Here is a 24,143-nt window from a genome sequence, read left to right on the forward strand (position 1 = left end):
TCTAGTAAAAATACAAAAATTAGCTAGGCTTTGTGGTGCTCGCCTGTAGTCCCAGCTGCTCAGGAGGCTGAGGTGGAAGAATTGCTTGAACCTGGGAGGCGGAGGTTGCAGTGAGCCAAGATCGCACCACTGCACTCCAGCCTGGGTGACAGAGTGAGACTCCCATCTTGTGGGGGGCAGGGGAAAAAAAAAGAAAGAAAACCCAAGAGACTGTGACCAGTAAATAAAATGAATTCACTGATTAATTAAGAAAAGGAAATCTTAACTAAAGTTTCAGGTCTATACTGCTTTACAGATTAGCTTTATAAACTCTCAAATAATTGTATACCAATCCATATGGTATACAATGTGTTCCAAAGAATAGAAATAGAAGAACTCCCCAGCTCAAATTAGGAAGTTGTGCAAACCAGCAATGATGGTAAGCAAAAGGAAAACTGTATGCTAAACTTTGCTTAGGAACATACGTGGTAAAAATTCTAAACAAAACATTAGGAAATTGAGTTCATCAACATATTAAAAAAGTAAACAAATTTTGACCAGTATAATTAATCCTGGAATGATCTAAGGATGTTATAACTAGGGTAAATATCTTACAGAATTTGCCACATTAACATATTTTTGAGATAAAATAACCATCTCAAAAATATAGAAAATGATTTCATAGAAGTATTTCTAACATCTATTATAAATAAAAACTCCTAGAAAGCTAGTAATAAAAGGGAATGTCCTTAACCTGATAACCTGATATACAGGAGTAATCAAAAACACAGTAACAGTAACAATAATAATGAATGGTACAAATATGGGTTGGTATCATCTTCAGTATCTGCCAGGTACTGCTCTAATATGTATATATATAAAGTATATGTAATACATATATGTCATATAATACATATAAGATATATCTCATATATATATAATATATACAGTCATTTAACCTTCACGATGACCCTATTGGATGGGTACAACTATTATTCCCCTTTTATAGAGAAAAAAAGGAGTACTGGAATATGGAGAGAACTTAAGAGAGAGAGAGAAATGAGGAAATGAGGAACAGAAAAGATAAGTGGCTTGTTCAAGATCACACAATGAGAAAGTGGCAGAACTAGGATTGAACCCAGGGAGTTTGCTCTACAATGCACCTCCTAATCATGATGGTATATAACCTCTAATGTCAGAAACAAGACCAGAATGCCCACTATCACCATCTCTATTCAGCATTGTTTTAGAGGTCATAGACAGAACAAAACAAGGAAAATATAAAAAGACATCATGAGCTGGGTGCAGTGGCTCATGCCTGTAATCCCAGCACTTTGGGAGGCCGAGGTGAGTGGATCACGAGGTCAGGAGTTCAAGACCAGCCTGGCCAAGATGGTGAAACCCTGTCTCTACTAAAAATACAAATAAATAAATAAATAGCCGGGCATGGTGGTGTATGCCTATAATCCCAGCTACTCTGGAGTCTGAGACAGATAATTGCTTGAACCTGGGAGGTGGAGGATGCAGTGAGTTGAGATCACACCACTGCACTCCAGCCTGGGCCAGAAAGTGAGACTCCAACTCAAACAAACAAATAAACAAACAAACAAACAAAATACATCATGGCCGGGTGCGGTGGCTCACGCCTGTAATCCCAGCACTTTGGGAGGCTGAGGGCGGGCAAATCACCTGAGGTCGGGAGTTCAAGACCAGCCTGACCAACATGGAGAAACCCTGTCTCTACTAAAAATACAAAATGAGCCAGGCATGGTGGCCCATGCCTGTAATCCCTTGCTACTCGGGAGGCTGAGGTAGGAGAATTGCTTGAACCTGGGAGGTGGAGGTTGCAGTGAGCCAAGATCGTGCCATTGCACTCCAGCCTAGGCAACAAGAGCTAAACTCCGTCTCAAAAAAATAAATAAATAAAAATAAAAATACATCATGATCAGAAAGAAAAAAAAACTGCCATTACCACAAAATGATCTGAACGTCAACACACAAAAGTCAAGAAATCCTACTGAAAAAAGATCAGTATCATTTCTTTATATACCAGCAACCATTAGCTCAAAATTATAACTTAATAAGCATTTATCTTTTGGCTCAGCAATCTCACACTGAAATGATCTGTGCACACAGTTACTCATTTTGGCATTATTTGTGATATGACAAGATTGGAAACAACCCAATTTTTATCACTAGAATTTTGGTGCCTACATATAAAGAAATATATGCAGATAAAGCATAGATATGATATGTATATAGTATTTGCTTTAGTATAAAGCATATATACTCTATTAAAGCATAAATACTCTATGCAGTAAAAAAAAAAAAAAAAAAAGAAAAAGAAAAAGAAAAAGAAAAAAAGCAGGCCGGGCCTGGTGGCTCACATCTGTAGAAAAAAAGCAGGCCGGGCCTGGTGGCTCACATCTGTAATCCCAGCACTTTGGGATACCGAGGCGGTGGATCAGCTGAGGTCAGGAGTTCGAGACCAGCCTGAGCAACATGATGAAACCCCATCTCTACTTAAAAAATACAAAATTAGCCGGGCGTGGTGGCGCATGCCTGTAATCCCAGCTACTCGGGAAGCTGAGGCAGGAGAATCGCTGGAACCCATGAGGCGGAGCTTGTAGTGAGCTAGATTGCACCATTGCACTCCAGCCTGGGCAACTAGAGTGAAACTCGGTCTCAAAAACAAACAAACAAACAAAAAACAAAAACAAAACAAAGAATATCTCCAAAGACATGAGGTGATTTCCAGGATATACTGGTGAAAAAGTAAAGTGTTGAACAGCAGGAGCAGAATGCTATTTGTATAAGAATGGGTAGTGGAATATAAATATATTTATGAATTTGTTTATATCTGCAGAAAGACACACTGGAACAGTAAATAAAAGCACAAGTGTTTACATCCAGGGCAAGGGAAGGAAAGGGCAGTGCAGATAGAGATGGAAGACTCTGAGTACATTGTTTTACAATTTTGATTTTGGAAACACATATATGTTATATATACTCAAGAATTAAAATAGAATGTAAGTTTTTAAAAACACACTATTAGCACAAAAAAATTATAAGGTGACTAGGAATAATTTAGGATTCTTTTCTCTCCTTTCTTTTCTTTTTTAAAAGAGATGGGATCTCACTATGTTGACCAGGTTGGTCTCAAACTCCTGGCCTCAAGCCATCTTCCCATCTCAACTTTACAAAGTACTAGGATTTCAGGCGTGTGCCACGGTGTCCAGCCAAGGAAGAATTTGAATAAAACATATATAAGACCTTTATAAAGAAAACAGTAACACTTTATGGAGAAAAATAAAAGAAGACCTAAATGAATGGAGAGATATGCTAATGTTGAGAAGACTCAATACTGGAGGATGACAATTCTCCCCTCAGAAATCTAGAAATTCAATTTCAATCAAAATCTCAACAGGGATTTTTATATGACTTTACCAGTTGATCTTAAAATTCATATGCAGGGAAAAAGTCAAGAACAGCCTTTGTAAAGAATAAGAGGAGAAAAACAGAGTAAGAAGAGGAAGAAAATGAATTCCTCTAAATAGATAAGAAAATTTACTATAAAGATTGCCATTAAAGCAGTATAGTGTTGGTGTTGGTGCAAGACAAACAGTGAAACAAAATAGCCCTGGAAATGACAGGTACATATGGGAACCTGGAATATGTAAAAGATAAGATTATAAAACAGTATGGAATTACTAAATCATCCCATAGATAATGCTAGAAACATTGACCAGATAGAGAGGAAAAAAAAAAAACCTATGTTTCAATCCATCATATCAAAAAACGAAGTTAAGTCAAAGACCTAAAGTAGGAAACAAATCATAAAATATTTGAGAATTTTTTTTTTTTTTTTTTTTTTTTTGAGACAGAGGCTCACTCTGTCATCCAGGCTGGAGTGCAACGGCGTGATCTCGGCTCACTGTAACCTCTGCCTCCTGGGTTCAAGTGATTCTCCTGCCTCAGCCTCCCAAGTAGCTGGGATTACAGGCATGCATCACCATGCCTGGCTAATTTTTTTGTATTTTTAGTAGAGATGGGGTTTCATCATGTTGGTCAGGCTGGTCTCGAACTCCCGACCTCAGGTGATCCACCCTCCTTGGCCTCCCAAAGTGCTGGGATTACAGGCATGAACTACCACGCCCAGCCTGAGAATTAAAAATAGAGCTATAGTCTTATGAAAGCAGGGTAGAAAAAGATTTCTTAAACAAAACACAAAAGTGCAAGCCATAAACTAAAAAACTGACAAATTTGATGGCATTAAAATTGTAAACTGTAACATAAAGGCCACATAGACAAGGTAAAAAGCTAAGTCAAAAACGTGGTGAAATATCTGTAGCACATATAACCAAATTAAATAATTAGTATTCAAAATATGTACCTAAATTAGTCTCTACAATCAACCCAAAAAAAGACAAACAACCAGATACACACAGACACAAACATAGGCAAAGAAGATGAATTAGCAATTCTCAGAGGGGAAAAGCCAAATTGTCAATGAATATAACATATTCAACCTCATTAATAATTAGGGAATTTTGGTATAGAAGTATATGTATCTCTGACTACACCGTATGTTGCTGAGAATATACAGAAACAGCATCTCTCATAAAATGCTAATGGGAGTGTAAACTGATTTAACTCATTTGGAAAACAGACTGTCAATACTTAGTAAAGAGGAAGAGACATATATCCTGCAAATCAACAAATACAAATAAAAAAGTTAGAGAAACTCGCACACAGATACATGAAGAACAGAATATATGAAGATTTACTGCAAAAAAGTAGAAACCACCTAACTACCCTCAGTAGGGGAAATTAGTTGCATAAACTATGGCTTATAACAAAAATGGCCGGGTGTGGTGGCTCATGCCTGTAATCCCAGCACTCTGGAAGACCAAGGCGGGCAGATCACTAGAGGCCAGGAGTTCGAGACCAGCCTGGGCAACATGGTAAAACTCCGTCTCTACAAAAAATAGCTGGGCATGGTAGCATGCACCTGTAGTCCCAGCTACTCAGGAGGCCTAGGTGGGAAGATCACTTGAACCCGGGAGGTCAAAGCTGCAGTGAGCTGAGATCAAGTCACTGCACTCCAGCCTGTGTGACAGAGCAACACCATGTCTCAAAAAAAAAAGGGTGGGGGCATTAGAAATTATAATACAAGCCATTGAAATAAAAGAACCAAATCTACTTATATGGATAAATCTCAAAAACAATATTAAAAGATAAAGCAAAATTGAAAAGGACAGTATGATACTGTTTCTATAGAATTTTATTTATTTATTAATTTTTTGAGACGGTCTCACTCTGTGGCCTAGGCTGGAGGGCAGTGGTGGAATCTTGGCTCACTGCAGCCTTGACCTCCCAGGCTCAAGCAATCCTCTGACCTCAGTTTCCCGAGTAGCTGAGACTAAAGGCATACACCACCCACCGCGCCCAGCTAATTTTTATATTTTTTTATAGAGACAAGATCTTGCTATGTTGCTTAGGCTGGTCTCAAACTCCTGGGCTCAAGCAATCCTTCTGCCTTGACCTCCCAAAGTGCTGGGATTACAGGAGTGAGCCATCTTGACCATCTCTATAAAATTTTAAACAAAAATAGTAAAAATAAAATAATAAAAATTGTATATATTATTCATGTGTTTGTACTATAATACAATACGCTTAGAAATGATACAAACTTTATTTTCAATTGACAAAAACTGTACACGTTTATCATGTATATGATGTTCTGAAATATACATTGTGAAATGGCTTGATAGAACTAATTAACATATACGTATTACTTCACATATTTATCATCTTTTGAGGTGAGAACACTTAAAATCTACTCAGTGGTCTTTAAGAATACAATAAGTTGTTATTAACTACGGTCACCATGTTGAACAACACATCTCTTGAACTTATTCCTTCCATTTAACTGAAATTTTGTATTCTTTGACCAACTCTCCTAAATTTCTCCCTTCTCTCCCTCACCTCGCCTCACGTAACTCCTGTCCTACTCTCCACTTCTATGAGTTCGACTTTTTCAGAGACTGCACACATAAGTGAGATCATGCATTGTTAGTCTTTCTGTGCCTGGCTTATTTCCCTTAGCATAATGCCCCCCAGGTTCATCCATGTTGTCCCAAATGATAGGATTTCCTTTTTTAAAAAACAAGGCTGGATAGTATTCCATTGTGTATATATATTGCTTTCTCTTTATCCATTCATCTGTTGATGGACACAGGTTGATTCCATATCTGGGCTATTGTGAATAATGCTGCAATGAATATGGAAGTGCAGATATCTCTTGTATATACAGATTTCCTTTGGCTAATAGTGTGACTGCTGTATCATATAGTAGTTCTATTTTTTATTTTTTGAGGAACTTCCATGCTGTTTTCCATAACGGCTGTACTAATTTACATCCCACCAACAGTGTGCAAGGGTTCTCTTTTCTCCGTATCTTCACCAAGATTTATCTTTCAACCAACTTTAGAATAGTTAATAGAAAGGAATGGAGGAGAAATAGATAGGTGGGAAGTGGCAATTTGATTATATATTTGTAATCTTCTTTTGTTTTTAAAAGATATTATATGTAGCCAGGCGTGATGGCGGGTGCCTTGTAATCCCAGCTACTCGGGAGGCTGAGGCAGGAGAATCGCTTGAACCCGGGAAGCGGAGGTTGCAGTGAGCGGAGATGGCGCTACTGCACTCCAGCTTGGGCAAAAGAGCAAAACTCTGTTTCAAAAAAAAAAAAAGGTATTACATGGTGCTTTTGTCAGCAGCATTTAGCAGCATTTATACTAAAACTGGGATGATAAGAAAAAGATAAATATACCCCTGAGAAAGTATGACACAAAGTTGAAATTATTGAAAAAATTAAAACCGTTTGGAGTAGATTCCCTGACCACATGTAATTTAGCTAAAAATTAAGAACAAAAAAAGTATCTACGAAATCCCCAACTACCTGTAAATTAAATAATATATTTCTAAGTAATCTAAGGGTCAAAGAAGACATCAAAATGGAAATTAGAAAATGTTTTAACTGAATGAAAATGAATGAGAATAAAGACACAAGTTATCAAAACTTGTCCAATGTAGATAAAGCACAGTTAAAGAAAATTTAGAGGAGAAAAAATGGCTCTAAACAATGATTTAGGCCACGTGCAGGGGCTCACGTCTATAATCCCAGCATTTGAGAGGTCAAAGTGGGAGGAATTGCTTGAGGCCAGGAGTTAGAGATAAGTCCCAAGACCAGCCTGGACACCACAGTGAGACCCTGTCTCTACAAAATTATACACCTGTAGTCCCAGCTAGCCCAGAAGCTGAGGCAGGAGGATCACTTAAGCCCAGGAGGTTGAGGCTGCAGTGAGCCATGATTACTACATGATTACTGGTGGGAGCCACTGTGCCCAGCCACAGTCTCTGTAATGTTCTTTTCCGTAGGTTTAAAATATTTCTGAATTTGAAAACTTGTGAAGAGCAAGCTACAGGATACAATGCATAAGATTCTTCTTTTTGGCTGGGTGCGGTGACTCACACCTATAATCCCAGCACTCTGGGAGGCTGAGGTGGGCAGATAACTTGAGGTCAGGAGTTCAAGATCAGCCTGACCAACATGGTGAAACCCCATCTCTACTAAAAATACAAAAATTAGCTGGGCATGGTGGGTGGGTGCCTGTAGTCCCAGCTAGTCGGGAGGCTGAGGCAGGAGAATCACTTGAACCCCGGAGGTGGAAGCTGTGGTGAGCCGAGATTGCACCACTGCAGCCTGGGCTACAGAGGGAGACTCTGTCTCCAAAAAAAAAAAAAGGTCTCTTCTTTTTACATTTATTTATTTATTTATTTATTTATTTATTTTAAGACAGAGTCTCTCTCGTCCATACTGGAGTGTAGTGGCACACATAGCTCACTGCAGCCATGACCTCTTGTATACAAGTGACCCTCCCACTTCAGCCTCCCCAGTAGATGGGACCACAGGTGAATGTGAATCCACACCTGGTTAAGTTTTGTATTTTTTATACAGACAGGATTTCATCACATTGGCCAGGTTGGTTGTGAACTGCTTGGGCTCAAGTGATCCTCCAACCTCAGCTTCCCAAAGTCCTCATATTACAGATGTGAGCTACCGCGCCCAGTCCTTTATGTGTTTATGCATAAACCATGTTTATAAGGATATAACACAAACTCCTAATGATGGCTGTCACTGGAACTAGAAACACAGGGTCAGAGATAGACTTATTTTCATGGTAAAACCTTTTATTTTTATTAAATGAAATTAATTAATTAATTTATTTATTTATTAATTTATTTTTGAGACAGGGTCTCATTCTGTTCCCCAGCCTGGAGTGTAGTGGCACAATCATGGCTAGCTGCAGCTTTGACTTCCTAGCTCAAGCCATCCTCCCACCTCAGACTCCCAAGTAGCTGGGACTACAGGCATATGCCACCATGCCCAGCTAAGTTTTTTATTTTTTGTATAGACAGTGTCTCACTATGTTGCCCAGGCTGGTCTCGAACTTCTGGGCTCAGGCAATCCTCCCACCTTTCTCTCCCAAAGTGCTGGGATTATAGGCATGAGCCACAGTGCTGAACTAAAACTTTTCAAACTGATTTAACTTTTGTTTTACTATGTGCATTAATTCAATTTTTAATCTTAAAAAATCAGTTAACAATAAATGACAAAATGTAAGATTTTATTTGGATTTGCCTTCTCTGCTCTGCAGCCCAGAGCCAGCCTCCCATGCTCCTACGTCCTGCACTCTCCCACCTCACCCTCACTTGCAGAACCCAACCCAAGGTGTCCAGAAGCCAGAGACCAAGGCTGAAGACAAAGGGCAGCCGATCAGAGAGGGCAGCAAGGAGGGGAGGAGTGCTGTAAGAGGTGTTAGTTAGGAATGAGAAAATGAAGGTCCAAGTTAAAGGCTGGCGTATAAGCCTTAAAAAAAAACCTAAAGAAAATGGATTATGGAACAAGGCATGATGTTTGTAAAAGGGGTAAGAAAACACCTACTTCCTGTTGGATGGAGTATAATTAACACAGCAGTGTTTTGGAGAGCAATTTGTAAGGATAAGAAAGTAACTAGCATTTTCTATACATTTTAAATTACTCTAAATTGAAATATTGTGACATCAAAATATTAATGAAGTCTCATTTTAGGTGCAAATGTTAAAATAATGTAAATCACACAACTTAAAATTATTTCAAGAGTAGCATAATTATAAAGTTGGCATCATTATTAAGGTCAAATGTGTTGCAAATGGCATTTGTGCTGCATCCCGTGGCAGTGCCACATGGGCCAGTTCACAGAAAGACCATCCTTGGTCACGTTAACCTTGAATTTTGCAAGATTTTCAAGAATGCACCCCTCAAATAAAATCTATCAAAATTTATAAGGTATATCTCTTTGGATATAGCAATTCCACCTGTAGGAATCCATGTTACTGACATTCTCGTGTATAAGTGTGCAGACAGAGATGTCCCAGCATGTACCTAAAGGCCTCAGTGAGAACAGCAAAACCTGGAAACCATCCGAAAATGCCCATCAATTGAGGACTGTGTATTTGTACCCACAGAATACCATACATCCTTGCAAAAGAACAGGGGACTTTACGTACACTAACAGAAAAATAATCACAATATATGAAGAGCACAAACAAGTTAAAAACCTAAAGATGAAATTGATTTGATTTTTTTTTTTTTTTTGAGATGGAGTCTCGCTCTGTTGCCAGGCTGGAGTGCAGTGGCATGACCTCGGCTGACTGCAACCTCCACCTCCCGGGTTCAAGCGATTCTCCTGCCTCAGCCTCCTGAGTAGCTGGGACTACAGAAGCCTGCCACCACGCCCAGCTGATTTTTGTATTTTTAGTAGAGACAGGCTTTCACCATGTTGGCCAGGATGGTCTCCATCTCTTGACCTCGTGATCCGCCCGCCTTGGCCTCCCAAAGTGCTGGGATTATAGGCGTAAGCCCCCGTGCCTGGCCTGATTTTATTTTTATAAACATATACATGATTCAAACAGAAAGAATTCAGATACAAATGAAACTATTTGGAATGGTTGTCTCTGGGGAATGGAGCTTGGAGGAGATAAATAATTTTCACTTTTTAAATAGTAAAAACTCCAACAGCTAGATTTTGAGTACTTATAATGTGCCAGGCAAATTCTAAGCACTTCATTCAATTAGTCCTCATAAGGTTCCTGTGAGACAGATGCCATTATTATTCCCATTATCAGTAGTTGAGGGAAATAAGACCTGGAAAGATTAAATAATTTGGTTAAGGTCACATGCCTAGTGGGTTTAGGGCCAGGATTTGAATGGAAGTCGTCTGTATTAAGCAACACTCTTATTCACATGCTAACAGTTCTCTATACTTGGTAGTGTTAAGAATAATGTTTAAAATAATAAACATGACAGTTTTGACTCTTAAAAATGCAAACCTGGGCCAGGCTGGGTGGCTCATACCTGGAATCCCAGCACTTTGGGTTTCCTTGAGGATTGCTTGAGCTCAGGAATCCTTGAGGATTGCTTGAGCTCAGGAATTTGAGGCCAGCCTGGGCAACATAGCAAGACCTCATCTCTACTAAAAAAGAAAAAAAAAAATTTACACTGGTGGGCATAGTGGTGTGCACCTGCAGTCCCAGCTACTCAGGAGGCTGAGGTGGGAGGATTGTTTTTTGTTTTTTGGTTTTTTTTTTTTTTTGAGACAGAGTTTCGCTCTTGTTGCCCAGGCTGGAATGCAATGATACGATCTTGGCTCACTGGAACCTCTGCCTCCAGGGTTCAAGTGATTCTCCTGCCTCAGCCTCCTGAGTAGCTGGGATTACAGGCGTGTGCCACCACACCCGGCTAATTTTGTATTTTTAGTAGAGATGGGGTTTCTCCATGTTGGTCAGGCTGGTCTTGAACTCCCGGCCACAGGTGATCCACCCACCTCGGCTTCCCAAAGTGCTGGGATTACAGGCATGAGCCACCACGCCTGGTGCAAGGATTGTTTGAGCCCGGGAGATGGAGGCAGCAGTGAGCTGTGATTGCGATACTGCACTCCAGCCTGGGCAAAAGAGTGAGATCCTGTCTCAAAAATAAATAAAATAAAAATACAAATCTGGAAAAAAAATTCAGCAATGTTTTAATTTTGCAATTTAGTAACATAAATCACAGTGGTAGACAGAACAATGCCCATCCCCAAAGATGTCCATGCCCTAATCTCCAGACCCTATGAATATGGGACCTCACATGGCAAAAGTAACTGGCAGATGTGATTAAATTAAGAATCCTTTTTTTTTTTTTTTTTTGTTTGTTTGTTTGGTTTTTCTTTTTTTTTAAATTCTTTTTTTTCTTTTTTTTTTTTTTTTCAGACGGAGTCTCGCACTGTCGCCCAGGCTGGAGTGCAGTGGCCGGTTCTCAGCTCACTGCGAGCTCTGCCTCCCGGGTTTACGCCATTCTCCTGCCTCAGCCTCCCAAGTAGCTGGGACTACAGACGCCCGCCACTTCACCTGGCTAGCTTTTTGTATTTTTTTTGTAGAGACGGGGTTTCACCGTGTTAGCCAGGATGGTCTCGATCTCCTGACCTCGTGATCTGCCCATCTGAGCCTCCCAAAGTGCTGGGATTACAGGCTTGAGCCACCGCGCCCGGCCTTTTTTGTTTTTTTTTTGAGAAAAGCTCTTGCTCTGTCTTGGGTCACTGCAACTTCTGCCTCTCAGGTTTAAGCGATTCTCTTGCCTCAGCCTCCCAAGTAGCTGGAATTATAGGTACTCACCACCATGCCTGGCTAAATTTTGTACTTTTAGTAGAGATGAAGTTTCACCATGTTGGCCAGGCTGGTCTCAAACTCCTAACCTCAAGTGATCCACCTGCCGCAGCCTCCCAAAGTGCTAGGATTACCGGTGTGAGCCACCATGCCCGGCCAAATTAAGGATCTTGAGATGGGAGACAATCCTGGATTATCTGGAGAGTCTAATGTCATTACAAAGTTCCTTATAAGGGAAAGACAAAGGCAGGAGAGTCAGAGTCAGGGAAGGAGACAGGACCATGGAGGCAAGGTCAGAGTGATGCGTCGTGAGAAAGACAAGACCCGCCATTGCTGGCTTTGCAGATAGAGGAAGGAGGCTGGGCACAGTGGCCCACGCATGTAATCCCAGCACTATGGGAGGCCAAGACAGGCAGATCGCTTGAGCTCAGGAGTTTGAGAGCAGCCTGGACAACAGGGCGAAACCCCATCTCTACAAAAAATACAAAAAAATTATTGTGGTGGCACATGCCTGTAAGTCCTGACTACGTGGGAGGCTAAGGTGGGAAGATCAGTTGAGCCTGGGAGGTGGGAACTGCAGTGAGCCAGGATGGCCCCACTGCACTCCAGCCTAGGTGACAGAGTGAGGCTAGGTCTCTCAAAAAAGAAAAAAAGAAAAAAAAGTGTGTGACCCCTCACCCCATCACTCTCTCTTGCTCCTGCTATGTAAGACACCTGCTCCCCCTTTGTCTTCCACCATGATTAGAAGCTTCCTGAGGCCTCCCCAAAATCAAGCTGCTGTGCTTTCTGCACAGCCTGCAAAACCATGAGCCAATTAAACCTCCTTTCTTTATAAATTATCCATTCTCAGTTATTTCCCTATAGCAATATGAGAACAGACTAATACAACAGCAAACCATGAGGACATGCTGGGAAAATATTTTTTTTTTCTTTTCTTTTTTTTTTTTTCAGACAGGGTCTCATTCTGTCACTCGGGTTGGAGTGTAGTAGCATAATCACAGTGCACTACAGCCTCAACCTCCTAGGCTCAGGTGATCCTTCCACCTCAGCCTCCTGAGTAACTGGGCAGGCAGGCACCAACATGCCCAGCCAACTTTTGTATTTTTTGTAGAGACAGGGTTTTGCCATGTTTGCCAGGTTGGTCTCGAACTCCTGGCTTCAAGTGATCCGCTTAAGCCAGGGAGGTGAAAGTTGCAGTGAGCGTGATCGTGCTACTGCACTCCAGCCTAGGCAACAGAGTGAGACCCTGTCTCAAAAAAAAAAAAAAAAAAAAAAAAAAAAAAAACAACTGTTCATGTATCAGGTTACTTTGTCTTGCTTTTCATTTTGTTACAGTTTTCTTCAGAGACGCTGGGCGGGGGGTGGGGGGGGGGCGTCTCTCACTGTGTTGCCCAGGCTGGTCTCAAACTTCTGGCCTCTAGTGATCCTCTCACTTCAGCCTCCCAAGTAGTTGGGATTACAGGAGGGAGCCACTGCGCCTGACTTTGTATCAGGCTCACCATGGCCACATGGAGTAACCATTATCTCCAGTTAAGTATGAGGAAACTGACTCACAGAGTGGGGAGCAATCAGCTGTGGTCACACAGCAGGCTGGTGGCAGGACAGAGATTTCAACCCTAGCTTACTGAGCCCCAGTCTGTGCTACCATGAACCCTCCTCCTTCCTCTGGAGACAGAGGACTTCCTGAAGGATTCTCTAAGAAGTGGGTATACGGAGACCAACAACAGCATGGTTTGGAGTTTTCCCCTCAGAGACATAGGAGCCTTTGAACTTGCCGGGCTGATTTAATTTGGTATCACAGTGCTGCTGCTGGCGGGAAACCACCTGGCAGCCCTGAGACTGCAGCTCTGTAAACTACCATTTAAAAAGCCTGGTTGGTACATGCCTTGGCTGAATCCCTCAACTCTCCTGCTGTCCAGCAGGAACACAGCCAGCAGGGAGGCAGGCCTGCTGTCAGACTCATAAAATCTTTGCTATATTGCCTTTTCTCTTCCAATATCAGAACCCCTCGAGTAGTTATCCTGAAGTGAACCCCCTCCCCCAGTATCTTAACAGGAGCTTGACCCCTCCCCCCAATATCTTATCAAGGGCAGGGCTTGGAAGATGCCTGGAACAGGCAAGAGACTGGTGAGGTCTGCAGGTAAGCCAGCACTCAGAAGGCAGTGGAAGGCTTTTGACTCCAATCTCTGGCCCAAATCCCCATCTCCAGGTTTTTGCGGAAGACAATCAGAAAATCACAGTCTCAAGGAACGATGCAGCATTCACTAGACATATAGCTCTGGGGAAGGTCCTACAGTGGTTAGAAAATAAAATGGAGGCAGGGCACCGTGGCTCACACCTATAAACCCCGGCGCTTTGGGAGGCCGAGGCAGCCAGATCACTTGAGGCCAGGAGTTCGAGACCAGCCTGGCCAACATGGTGAAACCTCATCTCTACTAGAAATACAAAAACTAGCCAGGTGTGGTGGTGTGCGCCTGTAGTCCCAGCTATTCAGGGGCAGGAAGTGGGGGCGCTGGGGCATGAGAACTGCTTGAACTTGGGAGGTGGTGGTTGCAGTGAGCTGAGATCGTGCCACTGCACTCCAGCCTGGGCAACAGAGAAAGACTCTGTCTCAAAAAAAAAAAAAAAAAAAAACGGATCTTAACTTGAAAATGAACATGAAATACGTTTTATGGAAGTTTACTTTACAGTGATCTGCATAGAAACATGTCTGGTCCACAATTTAAGAAGTGAGGCATGCCCGGACTGATTGAAATTCAGTCAAAAGTAAATAGCCTTCCACCAATATGATTGTTCTTTTCTTTTTCTTCTAATCTCAGTCACATTTTCTTCTCTTTTTCTTTATTTGACAACCTGGTTGTTCTTAAGCCAACAATGAATTTTATAAATATTTACCATAAAGGAGTTAATGATACTGCACACAGACAGTAAGACAGTGAACCACTCAATCCAGCAGACTTTTTTTTTTCTAACTTCGCCTCCCAGGTTCAAGTGATTCTCCTGCCTCAGCTTCCCAAGTAGCTGGGATCACAGGCTTGCACAACCATACCAGGCTAATTTTTGTACTTTTAGTAGAGACAAGGTTTCACCATGTTGGCCAAGCTGGTCTCGAACACCTGACCTCAGGTGATCCCCCTGTTTCCACCTCCCAAAGAGCTGGGATTATAGCTATGAGCCACCACACCCAGCCCAACTTTTGACTATTTAAGAAAGCAAAACAAAACAAAACCTTGCTTCTCTAAACAAAACAACAACAACAAACTATCACATATATACACACACACACACACATATATAAAAAACAAAACTATCACATACATGTATACACACACACTCTATATATATTTATATAGGGTCTTGCCATGTTGCCCAGGCTGGTCTTGAACTCCTGGGCTCAAGAAATTCTCCCACTTCAGCCTCCCAAAGTACTAGAATGACAGGTGTGGACCACCACACCTGGCCTATCACATACTATTATTGTTAAGTAATGGAATTTTTTTTTTTTTTTTTTTCAGACAGAGTCTCGCTCTGTTGCCCAGGCTGGAATGCAGTGGCACGATCTCTGCTCACTTCAACCTCCACCTCCCAGGTTCAAGTGATCCTCAGCCTCCAGAGCAGCAGGGATTATAGGCGCCCACCCCCACGCCCGGCTAATTTTTGTATTTTTAGTAGAGATGGGGTTTCACCATGTTGGCCAGGCTGGTCTCAAACTCCTGACCTCAGGTGATCCACCCACCTCGGCCTCCCAAAGTGCTGGGATTATAGGCATGAGCCACTGTGCTCAGCCTAAATAATGGAATTTTTTAAAGAGTGTTGATTATCAAAGATCCACTCAGAGTTTGCCTTCTAAATGAGATTAATATGCTTGATTTTTTTGAGTTTCAATGCTTAGTCCTGGCAATGTCAGTATTTAGCTGTAAGATCCTCCTTTCTGAATCTCATGGCAATAATATTTATTTCACAAGGATATTATAACAAAATGAGTGAAAGTACTTGATATTAATATAAATAACATTGTTAACTATAACTAATAAGAATCTCTAAGGTGTCTTCTAGTTTTAAAATATTACTATTATTATTATTAATTTTTTTTGAGATGGAGTTTTGCTCTTGTTGCCCAGGCTGGAGTGCAATGGTGTGATCTTGGCTCACTGCAACCTCCGCCTCCTAGGTTCAAGTAATTCTCCTGCCTCAGCCTCCTGAGTAGCTAGGATTACAGGCACCCACCACCACATCCAGCTAATTTTTTGTATTTTTAGTAGAGACGGAGTTTCACCATCTTGTCCAGGCTGGTCTTGAACTCCTGACTTCAGGTGATCCGCCCACCTTGGCTTTCCGAAGTGCTGGGATTATAGGCATGAGCCAACGTGCCCAGCTATTATTATTATTTTTGAGACATTCTTGCTCTGTTGCCCAGGCTGGAGTGCAGTGGCATGATCAGGGCTCACTGGAGCCTCAACCACCTGGGTTCAAGCAATCCTCCCACCTCAGCCTCCTGATTAGCTGGGACTACGGGCATGTGTCACCACACCTAGCTAATTAAATTTTTTTTTTTTTTTTTTTTGTGGAGATCAGGTCTCACTCTGTTGCCAAGGCTGGTCTTGAACTCCTGGGCTCAAGTAATCTTCCCAAGGCATGAACACTGTACCTGGCAAATTTTTATTTTTAAGGAGTAATTATTAAAGAGTTTAGTTGAAGAGAGTCCCTTGAGAGACACATTCTAAAGCAGATGAAGATTAAACAACGTAACAACTGGGATGTGCTTCACAAGAGTCCAGTGGGAACAGTGGGTTTCATCTACAGGTTTGGGTCGCATTTTGAGTATTGCTGAAGCTGAGTTATGAGTACGTGGGAGTTAGTTAAAAACCATTCTGGCCAGGCATAGTAGCTCACACCTGTAATCCCAGCACTTTGGGAGGCCGGGGCAGATGGATCACCTGAGGTCAGGAGTTCGAGACCAGCCTGGCCAACATGGCGAAACCCCATCTCTACTAAAAATACAAAATTAGCCAGGTGTGGTGGCAAATGCCTAAAATCCCAGCTACTCGGGAGGCTGAGGCAGGAGAATCACTTGAACCTGGGAGGTGGAGGTTGCAGTGAACCGAAATCACGACACTGCACTCCAGCCTGGGCAACAAGAGCGAAACTCCGTCCCCCGCCCAAAAAAAAATTCTGTCTGCTTTTTATGTTTGAATTTTTCATATTGAGAAGGGCTAAACTAATTAATTGGGAAGCAATCGGGCTTAGATGTCACCAGTGTCCTGAGTTCTTATGTAAGCAAACTGTAACCCAACTCAGAACAGATGGTTGGGCCAGGTGCAGAGGCTCACGTCTGTAATCCAGCACTTTGGGAGGCTGAGGCGGGAGGATCACTAGAGGCCAGGAGTTCAAGAACAGCCTGAGCAACATAGTGAGACCCTGGCTCTACAAAAAAAAATTTTTTTTTTTTTTTTTTTTTTTTTTTTGTTGAGACGGAGTTTCGCTCTGTCGCCCAGGCTGGAGTGCAGTGGCCGGATCTCAGCTCACTGCAAGCTCCGCCTCCCGGGTTTACGCCATTCTCCTGCCTCAGCCTCCTGAGTAGCTGGGACTACAGGCGCCCGCCACCTCGCCCGGCTAGTTTTCTGTATTTTTTTTAGTAGAGACGGGGTTTCACCGTGTTAGCCAGGGTGGTCTTGATCTCCTGACCTCGTGATCCGCCCGTCTCGGCCTCCCAAAGTGCTGGGATTACAGGCTTGAGCCACCGCGCCCGGCAAAAAAAATTTTTTTAATTAAAAAAATGTTTTTAAAATATGGATGGGTTGTAGCATAGGAAAAGGAAATTTCTGCTTACCCAATCAGAAATTGCCAACTAACCTCTAACTAGAGACTTTACCAGTCAGAAACTGCCAACTAACCTCTAACCAGGGAATTTCCACTCTAACCAATCAAATATTTTGTTTTCCTTCAGAAAACACCATATAAAAGTTTTCCCCTTAAGCGCTTCCCAGTAAAGTCCAAATCACTTGGTTGTTTGCCGCTGCCCAATTCATAAATATTAAAGCATAAAACTATATTTACTTGATTTTAACTTCATTAATGGAGTCTACATGTTAACCAAGGATTTTTTTTTTTTTTTTTAAGACAGAGCTTCGCTCTTGTTGTCCAGGCTGGAGTGCAATGGTTTGATCTCAGCTCACTGCAACCTCTGCCTCCCGGGTTCAAGCGATTCTCCTGCCTCAGCCTCCCGAGTAGCTAGGATAAGAGGTGTGTGCCGCCATGCCTGGCTAATTTTTGTATTTTTAGTAAAGACAAGGTTTCATCCTCTTGGCCAGGATGGTCTTGAACTCCTGACCTCGTGACCTACCCGTCTCGGCCTCCCAAAGTGTTGGAATTACAGGCGTGAGCCACCGTGCCCGGCCAAACCTAGGATCTTAAACACTAAGATTTTTTCCAAGGAAAAAAATAACAGTTTTCTGGTTTTTAAGAATCCAACATTGTATATCTAAGTACATAATTGCATATCAATATTTCAAGTGATAATATATTTGAAACTTCTTTGACAAAATCTACCACTAATTAATGAGAACTTAACAGCGGTACATAATATGTTCCCTTCCTTACCCTGAAGATGTAAATTCTCTAGGAAGTCTTCATGGATTTCTTTTGCTTCTCCAGGTTTTGTTGATCGATACTCACTCCTTAGAGAGATCTTCCACCATCTAAAGATTACCTATAATTAAATACAAGGTGATATGAATTAAAATTGATTTCAATACTAACAGTTACATTAAGTTTGGTGTTTTGAAAATTCGCATAAGGCTACATGTCCAACATTCACTATAACTTTGCAGTCTGGCATCATATCAAATTAGAAGTAAGCTCTGGGCATCAAAGAACATTTTCCTTAGAGATTAAAATCACAAAACCATAGTGCTGGAAGGAATCTTTAAAATCGATCAGGTCGGGCTGGGCACGGTGGCTCACGCCTGTAACCCCAGCACTTTGGGAGGCCGAGGCAGGTGGATCACGAGGTCAGGAGATCGAGACAATCCTGGCTAACATGGTGAAACCATGTCTCTACTAAAAATACAAAAAAATTAGCCAGGGATGGTGGCGGGCGCCTGTAGTCCCAGCTACTTGGGAGGCTGTGGCAGGAGAATGGCGTGTACCTGGGAGGTAGAGCTTGCAGTGAGCTGAGATTGTGCCACTGCACTCCAGCTTGGGCGACAGAGTGAGACTCTGTCTTAAAAAAAAAAAAAAAAAAATTCAATCAGGTTGGCTGGGCACAGTGGCTCACACCTGTAATCCCAGAACTTTGGGAGGCTGAGGTGGGTGGATCACTTGCGCTACTCGGGAGGCTGAGGCAGGAGAATTACTTGAACCCTGGAGGCAGAGGTTGCAGTGAGCCAAGATTGCGCCACTGCACTCCAGCCTGGGTAACAAGAGCCAAACTCCATCCCCTGCCCATCCTCCCCACCAAAAATAAAATAAAATAAAATAAAATAAGATTAGGTCAAAGGCTGGGCATAGTGGCTCACATCTGTAATCCCAATACTTTGGGAGGTTGAGGTGGGAGAATTGCTTGAGCCTGGGAGTTCTAGATCAGCCTGGACAACATAATGAGACCCCGTCTCTACAAAAAAATTTAAAAATGAGCTGGGCATTGTGGTGTGCTCTGTAGTCCCCACTACTTGTGAGGCTGAGGTGGGTGGATCCCCTGAGCCGGTGAGGTTGAGGCTGCAGTGAGCTAAGATCGCGCCACTGTACTCCAGCCGGTATGACAGAGTGAGACCCTGTCTCAGAAACAAACAAACAAACAAAAATTCCATCAGGTCAATCAATATCTGATTGATATTAAAATCACCCAGAGCCGAATGGTTATCTGTTTCTGGAAGATGTCTGAGAATAAACATTCCATAATTTGGGGAGCTAATTCCAAAGAAATTGCTCAGTTCTTCTCCTTCCTTCCCCGTCTACAGGGCAGACAAGATGAGTGGATAATTTTCCCACAGAAAGCAAAGTTACATGGACAGAGATGGGGAAAACATCGGTATGCTTAGTTTGATGCATGAAAAAGTGTCATTACACAGGACACTTCTTGGTAATGGATCTGCTGATAGCGCATTTGTCTTCTTTGAGAATTTTGGTTTATCTGAAGCAAACTTCATTTCCATGGTTATGGACTGTACTTAAAGGCTGTGTTGATTTCATGGCAGTGTCAACTAATAGGCCTGATGAGCAGCCTCTTGAAACATATCTTATGTTTTTAAACCTGTAATGGAGCTGGGTAGGTAATTAAGATGACAAAACTTCCACCAATTTGAGAAACAGACCAAATTATGTCCACATTTGGACGAAGGCTAGGAGGAGAAAGATGGGGAATACAGTCACATGGGGGGCTACAGCTTCAACATTAGAATTTGGCAGGAACACAATTCAGTTCACAACAGAGAGGTATCAAGCACTGCAGTAGAAATGGCATGCATTTTACAGCAACACAGGCCTGGACAATCTCTCCGCACTGCAATATTCCTTTCCATTAAACATTATTTAATATTAACAGGCAAGGCCCCTATGTTACAATGACAGTCGGTGATCCTTCCAGCCAGATCAAGCAACAAAATCCTTGGTTGAGTGGGGGATTCCAGAACAAATGGAGATCGAGCCCAGGGCACCGCTCCAGAAATGCTACATTGCTGGGCTTGCTTCTTAACTTGTTCATAAAAAGGCAGAGGGATGCCTGTACAATCTGTTGGCCTCATATCTTGCATACCATTCATTTCATCAAGGAAAAATTATTTTGACATTCCTTATACTAACTAATGAACCCTCTGGTACTGATTTGGAAGGCAACATTTGCAGTGCTTGTCACAGTGGCCGCTGGAGGACACTCCATGGCACACATTCAAGTTAAGTTGCACACACAGATAAGCTTCCCACTGGCCCCTCCGAGGTATTTAAAGTAAATTGCTGAGAATCTAACTTGCTTAAGGAAACATGGCTAGCTAGGACCAGAATCCAAGTCTCCTCACTGCTAACTCATAAACACAAGAGTTCCCTTGGAGGCCTGACGCTTTTTTTTATGTACAACCTTCACACCACAACTCGTCAGACTACAGAGCAGTACACAGAAAACTAATGTTCACAATCACAACTTAACTGCAAGATTCAATTATGTTCCATGTATTGTACTTATTAAAACAGAATTAATAATTTTCTTCTTCCTTTTTTTAAAAAAACAGGGTCTTGTTCTGTCATCCAGGCTGGAGTGTAGTGGTATGATCCCAGCTCACTGCAGCCTCGACTTCCCGGACTCACGTGATCCTCTCAACTCAGCCTCCTGAGTAGCTGGGACCACAGGCCCGTGCCACCACCCCAAGCTAATTTTTGTATTTTTTGGGTAGTGATGGGGTTTCGCCATGTTGCCCAGGCTGGTCTCAAACTCCTGGGCTCAAGTGATCTGCCCACCTCAGCCTCCCAATGTGCTGGGATTATAGCCATGAGCCACTGTGCCCAGCCTAATAGATACATGTAAAGTTTTAAAGACTTTTTTTTTGTTTTTTGAGATGGAGTCTTGCTCTGTCCCTAGGCTGGAGTGCAGTAGCACGATCTTGGCTTACTGCACCCTCTGCCTCCCGGGTTCAAGCAATTCTCCTGCCTCAGCGTCCCGAGTAGCTGGAATTATAGGCACCCGCCACTGCACCTGGCTAATTTCTGTATTTTTAGTAGAGACAAGGTTTCACCCTATTGGCAAGGTTGTTGTTGAACTCCTGACCTCGTGATCCGCCCGCTTCGGCCTCCCAAATGGTGATATTACAGGTGTGAGCCACCGCGTCTGGCCTAAAATTTTAAAGACTTTTTTTTTTTTTTTTGCCGAGACGGAGTCTCACTCTGTCACCCAGGCTGGAGTACTGTGGCCTGATCCCAGCTCACTGCAAGCTCCGCCTTCTGGGTTCACGCCATTCTCCTGCCTCAGCCTCCTGAGTAGCTGGGACTACAGGCGCCCTCGCCCTCACGCTCAGCTAATTTTTCGTATTTTTAGTAGAGATGGGGTTTCACCATGTTAGCCAGGATGGTCTCGATCTCCTGACCTCCCTGACCTCGTGATCCGCCCGCCTCAGCCTCCCAAAGTGCTGGGATTACAGGCGTGAGCCACCGTGCCCGGCTAAGACATTTTTAAAAAATATGTAACACTCCATGAATTTCCATGTCATCCTTGCGCAGGAGCCGTTCTAATCTTCCCTGTATAGTTCTAGTTTTAGTATGTGTGCTGCCAAAGCGAACACAATAATATTTTCTAACACTTATTTTTTCTCAAATTGGTAATTTTTTTAAGTGATAAAACCCTATATTGGTGAGGACAGGGAAAAATGGAAGCGCTTTAAAAAAATCGTTGAGAGAAGTGTCAACTGGTTTGGCAATACCTATCATAAACCATTCAGGTATGCATGCCCTTTGACTCAGACATCCAACTTGCCAGAGTTTTCCTAAGGAATTTATTGATGAGCTACACTATATACATAGATATATATACACACACACACACACTATATATATATATTTTTTTTTTTTTTCTTTTTTTTTGAGATGGAGTCTTGCTCTGTCCCAGGCTGGAGTGCAGTGGCGGGATCTTGGATCACTGCAACCTCCGCCTCCTGGGTTCAAGTTATTCTCCTACCTCAGCCTCCCGAGTAGCTGGGATTACAGGTGCATGCCACCATGCCTAATTTTTGTATTTTTAGTAGAGATAGGGTTTCACCATGTTGGCCAGGCTGGTCTCAAACTCCTGACCTCATGATCCTCCTGCCTCAGCCTCCCAAAGTGCTGGAATTACAGGCGTGAGCCACCACGCCCAGCCACAATATTTTTTTTTTTTTTTTTGAGACGGGGTCTCGCTCTGTCGCCCAGGCTGGAGTGCAGTGGCCGGATCTCAGCTCACTGCAAGCTCCGCCTCCCGGGTTTATGCCATTCTCCTGCCTCAGCCTCCCGTGTAGCTGGGACTACAGGCGCCGCCACCTCACCTGGCTAGTTTTTTGTATTTTTAGTAGAGACGGGGTTTCACCATGTTTGCCAGGATGGTCTCCATCTCCTGACCTCGTGATCCGCCCGCCTCGGCCTCCCAAAGTGCTGGGATTACAGGCTTGAGCCACCGCACCCGGCCCACAATATTTTTTAATAAGGATGGTTGTCATAGCTGAATTATGATAATAAAAAATCAGAATCCAGCCGGGCGTGGTGGATCACACCTGTAACCACTTTGGGAGGCCGAGGCAGTGGGATGATACTCAAACCACTGAATTTTGGTGGGATGACATGAGAGAATATCCAAAGTGCCCCGCACAATGCCAAACACAGTGTATGATCCACAGGGGCAGGTCTTCCCTCCTCCTCTCTCCCTTTGTTCACTTGCTGGTCACTTACTGGTCAGTCCTTCATATTTATAATAATAAATTCAGTTCCAAAAGCCAGGAGGTCAGAAACATATTTTTTCATCAATTGTCTAATAGTGTTCAATCATACATATACTTCGTCGAGATCTATTTTCCTAATCATAATCTTCAAAAATAATAATTTCAGCTTTCAGTCGGACCTGGTATTTGATTTTCCTAATTACCAGTAATTGTTAAGAACTGGATACTTGGTAGGCCGGGCGCGGTGGTTCATGCCTGTAATCCCAGCACTTTGGGAGGCCGAGGCGGACAGATCACCTGAGGTCAGGAGTTCGAGACTGGCCTGTCCAACATGGTGAAACCCCATCTCTTCTAAAAATACAAAAATTATCCGGTGTGGTGGCAGGAGCCTGTAATCCCAGCTACTTGGGAGGCTGAGGCAGGAGAATCGCTTGAACCCAGGAGGCGGAGGTTGTGTCATTGCACTCCAGCCTGGGGGACAAGAGCGAGACTTTGTCTGGAAAAAAAAAAAAAAAGAATTAGCGACTTGGGCCAGGTACAGTGGCTCATGTCTATAATCCCAACAATTTGGGAGGCCAAGGGAGGAGGATCACTTGGGCTCAGGAGTTCAAAACAAGCCTAGTCAATACAGTGAGGCCCTGTCTCTACAAAAAATTAAAAACAAAAAAAATTAGTTGGGCATGGTGGTGCGTGTCTGTGCCGAGGTGGGAGGATCACTTAAGCCCAGGAGGTTGAGGCTGTGGTGAGCCATGATTGTACCACTGCACTCTAGCGTGGGTGAAAAAATGAGACCCTGTCTCAAGAAAAAAAAAAAAAAAAGTCAAATTAATAATCTTCAAACACAGTGGATGGGATCGGGAATCTGTGGCAGATGTTGTTCACCACACAGCATTCATTTGCCCACCTGCCCTTCCTTTTGTCCAGTATCCTCTTTTGCACATAGCTTGTGCTTAGAATATAGGCCTCATCAGTAGCTCTAGGAGGCAAGCCCTGATCGGTCTAAGTCATTTCTGGGTAGATTTTTTC

General features: G+C 42.7%; 1 protein-coding gene and 1 non-coding gene across 4 annotated transcripts in view; both read right to left on the reverse strand.

Annotated features, from left to right (window-relative positions):
- The window catches only part of FBXO36 (F-box protein 36), a 92,338-nt gene that overhangs the window by 19,208 nt on the left and 48,987 nt on the right, over positions 1-24,143 (reverse strand). For all 3 annotated transcript variants that reach the window (XM_033229957.1, XM_033229958.1, XM_033229956.1), the window contains one exon: positions 18,328-18,436. In XM_033229957.1, the coding sequence (XP_033085848.1) occupies positions 18,328-18,436 (109 nt within the window). The remainder of the gene's footprint in view (positions 1-18,327; positions 18,437-24,143) is intronic.
- Positions 21,886-21,992, reverse strand: LOC117095444. The gene has a single exon (XR_004441987.1). It is a non-coding gene; the product is annotated as a U6 spliceosomal RNA (small nuclear RNA).

Source organism: Trachypithecus francoisi, unplaced genomic scaffold, assembly GCF_009764315.1.
Source record: "Trachypithecus francoisi isolate TF-2019V2 unplaced genomic scaffold, Tfra_2.0 Lachesis_group13, whole genome shotgun sequence".
Classification (NCBI taxonomy): domain Eukaryota; kingdom Metazoa; phylum Chordata; class Mammalia; order Primates; family Cercopithecidae; genus Trachypithecus; species Trachypithecus francoisi.